This window comes from Propithecus coquereli, unplaced genomic scaffold (genome assembly GCF_000956105.1).
Source record: "Propithecus coquereli isolate 6110/MARCELLA unplaced genomic scaffold, Pcoq_1.0 Scaffold353, whole genome shotgun sequence".
Classification (NCBI taxonomy): Eukaryota; Metazoa; Chordata; class Mammalia; order Primates; family Indriidae; genus Propithecus; species Propithecus coquereli.
This window is the reverse complement of record NW_012149208.1, coordinates 2,662,931-2,665,054: the sequence shown is the minus strand read 5'-3', so window position 1 is coordinate 2,665,054 and position 2,124 is coordinate 2,662,931. Positions and strand designations below refer to the sequence as shown.

The 2,124-nt window shown below is 37.1% G+C and overlaps 1 protein-coding gene across 1 annotated transcript in view; it reads right to left on the bottom strand.

Moving 5' to 3' along the window:
* Positions 1–758: 758 nt before the first annotated feature.
* Positions 759–2,124, bottom strand: part of KIF3A (kinesin family member 3A) — a 56,448-nt gene continuing 55,082 nt past the window's right edge. Inside the window, exons 12-14 of the mRNA XM_012651313.1 lie at positions 1,911–1,964; positions 1,464–1,532; positions 759–887 (exon numbers count right to left, since the gene is read on the bottom strand). Of these exons, the coding sequence (XP_012506767.1) occupies positions 759–887; positions 1,464–1,532; positions 1,911–1,964 (252 nt within the window). The remainder of the gene's footprint in view (positions 888–1,463; positions 1,533–1,910; positions 1,965–2,124) is intronic.

Below are 2,124 nucleotides of genomic sequence, written 5' to 3'. Positions count from 1 at the left end.
TAAGTGTTAAGTTATAAGTTAACACTTCCAGTATTAAGTGTCTATGAGGTTATATGACACAAAAATATTAAAACTGTACAACCTCACTCACATGTAACTCAAGTCCATGCACTTGAAGTAGAGAAAAAAGCAGATTATTATTTTCTACCATTTCAGGAGCCCCGAAGTTTTACAGTCAGTTTAAATAAGCTGAACAGTACTTGATACAGAAAAGCGAGAGAAAAAATAGGCTCCAACACGGGGCTCCTGCATCCTGATTTCCCTGGGCTTACGTGATGACATGTAGAGACCACCCAACAGTCAAAACCAGCGCCCAAAGGAGAGGAAAAGACGTCCAGAGAAGTTTTCATTAACTGGTAACTGAGGAAATCAAGGTTCTTGGGGCAATGTTTATGATAGAAAAACTAACCAGTTAAATATAATACCTTGGGAGTCTAACCATGCAAATTAATTAGCATCTCACTAGAAGAATTCCTGCAAGAATTAAGGAATCAAACAAGATAGTAGGTGATCCATTACATACTTGGAAAGAACAAAGTGAATTAAAAATAAATTCTACTACTCAGGAGGGCTAAGGAAGTTGAAAATTAAATCTTTAGCCAGATTTAATTTACTCAAATTCTAACTACATAAGGAATTTGACTTTTAATGTGTCAGCCAAACATTTATTATGTTAACTAAATAAATTGTTATTTCCTTTAAATGTATCTAATTAGAATATCTCACTACTTTCATTACATGGGACTGAGGGGCAGTCCTTACCTTCTCCCTGTCTTTGGCCTTGCTTTCCCCTTGGAAGTCCGTGGCCTCTCTAATTTCATCAAAGACTGGCGCAGACTCTCCTCAGTATAAGCGAGATACACGTGGGAAAGGTCCACTTCAAAGGGCTGAGTAAAGGAAACACACACAAGGCACTCTTACAGGAGAAAGTTAAATCAGATTTGGGGGAAGACTTAAAATATTGAATAAAATCCTAGAAAAAAAGCCACACAAGACAAAACCAAACAAATGTCTCAAGATATCTAATCCCAATATCTAAAATGCATTCACCAAAGGTTGGTAAATAAGAATCCCTCACAAACTATAAATTTCCTTTAACATAAAGAAAAACTGTTGCTGTTTTCCCTAAAACTGCTCCCTCTTCTTGTTAACCTAGAACTAGAACTAACTTTGAAAGGGAAGACAGACACATTCTAGTCTCTAACTACAGCCCCATGATGCAGAGAGGTAGTGAAAAGACTCCTAACGGTGACTCCGTGCCGCTCGTGTAGAGTAGTGAGCCTGCCATGGGGGTAAGCAGAGCTGTCTTCATCACCATGCCATCCCAGAGCCTTTATTTCCAAAAGATGAGTCCACTTTTCATCAGAGCCAATTAACAGACCAGGGTGACAACACAATTTAATGGCTCATATTCCTATAAAGAAACAACTGCAGTTTTAAAAAGAACAAAAAAGTACTCTTACATCTTTCTCCTTTTTATCAGGTACTGGGGTTTGTTTCCTCATGTTATTTCCTGTATATGCAACACATTTCTCAAAAAAAGAAAAGGAGAGGGACAGAAATGTCTTAATTAGTAATTAACACCATGAATTAGGCAAATTACTGTGAGATGACCTGATGTTACACTGGCAGAACATGATTGGAAGTGGGAGCAGACATGCCCCAGAGGTCACTCAGTCCCATGGAGCCCCTGATGTTGACCATTTCCACCTAGACCATGATCTGTGTGTTATAGTTTACTAGTTATTATAAAATATAACACAGCTAATTGGGAACACATCTTCTCCGTCCTACTGGATTCGCCTCTAATTCATCCTGCGGACCACCTTCCTCCCCATTATGGCCAGTACAATTTAGTCCACAGCAAGTACTCTGTAAGTATTTCATGAAAGGATGAAGGTAATACTTACTAGCTGCCATTCTCCTATGTCTTCATTCCAATGGACATAGTTTTCAATCATTTCCTTTTAAAAGAGTCAATGATAGTCTGTTTTTAATGTTTAATAACATTTACAATATAGAAAAGTATTCATAGAACTAAAAATCTCAACAATGTTAAGTGAAAAAAGTTTTAAGTCTTAAGACATTATATGTTACTGCATGATACCCTTTTTATAAATTTTA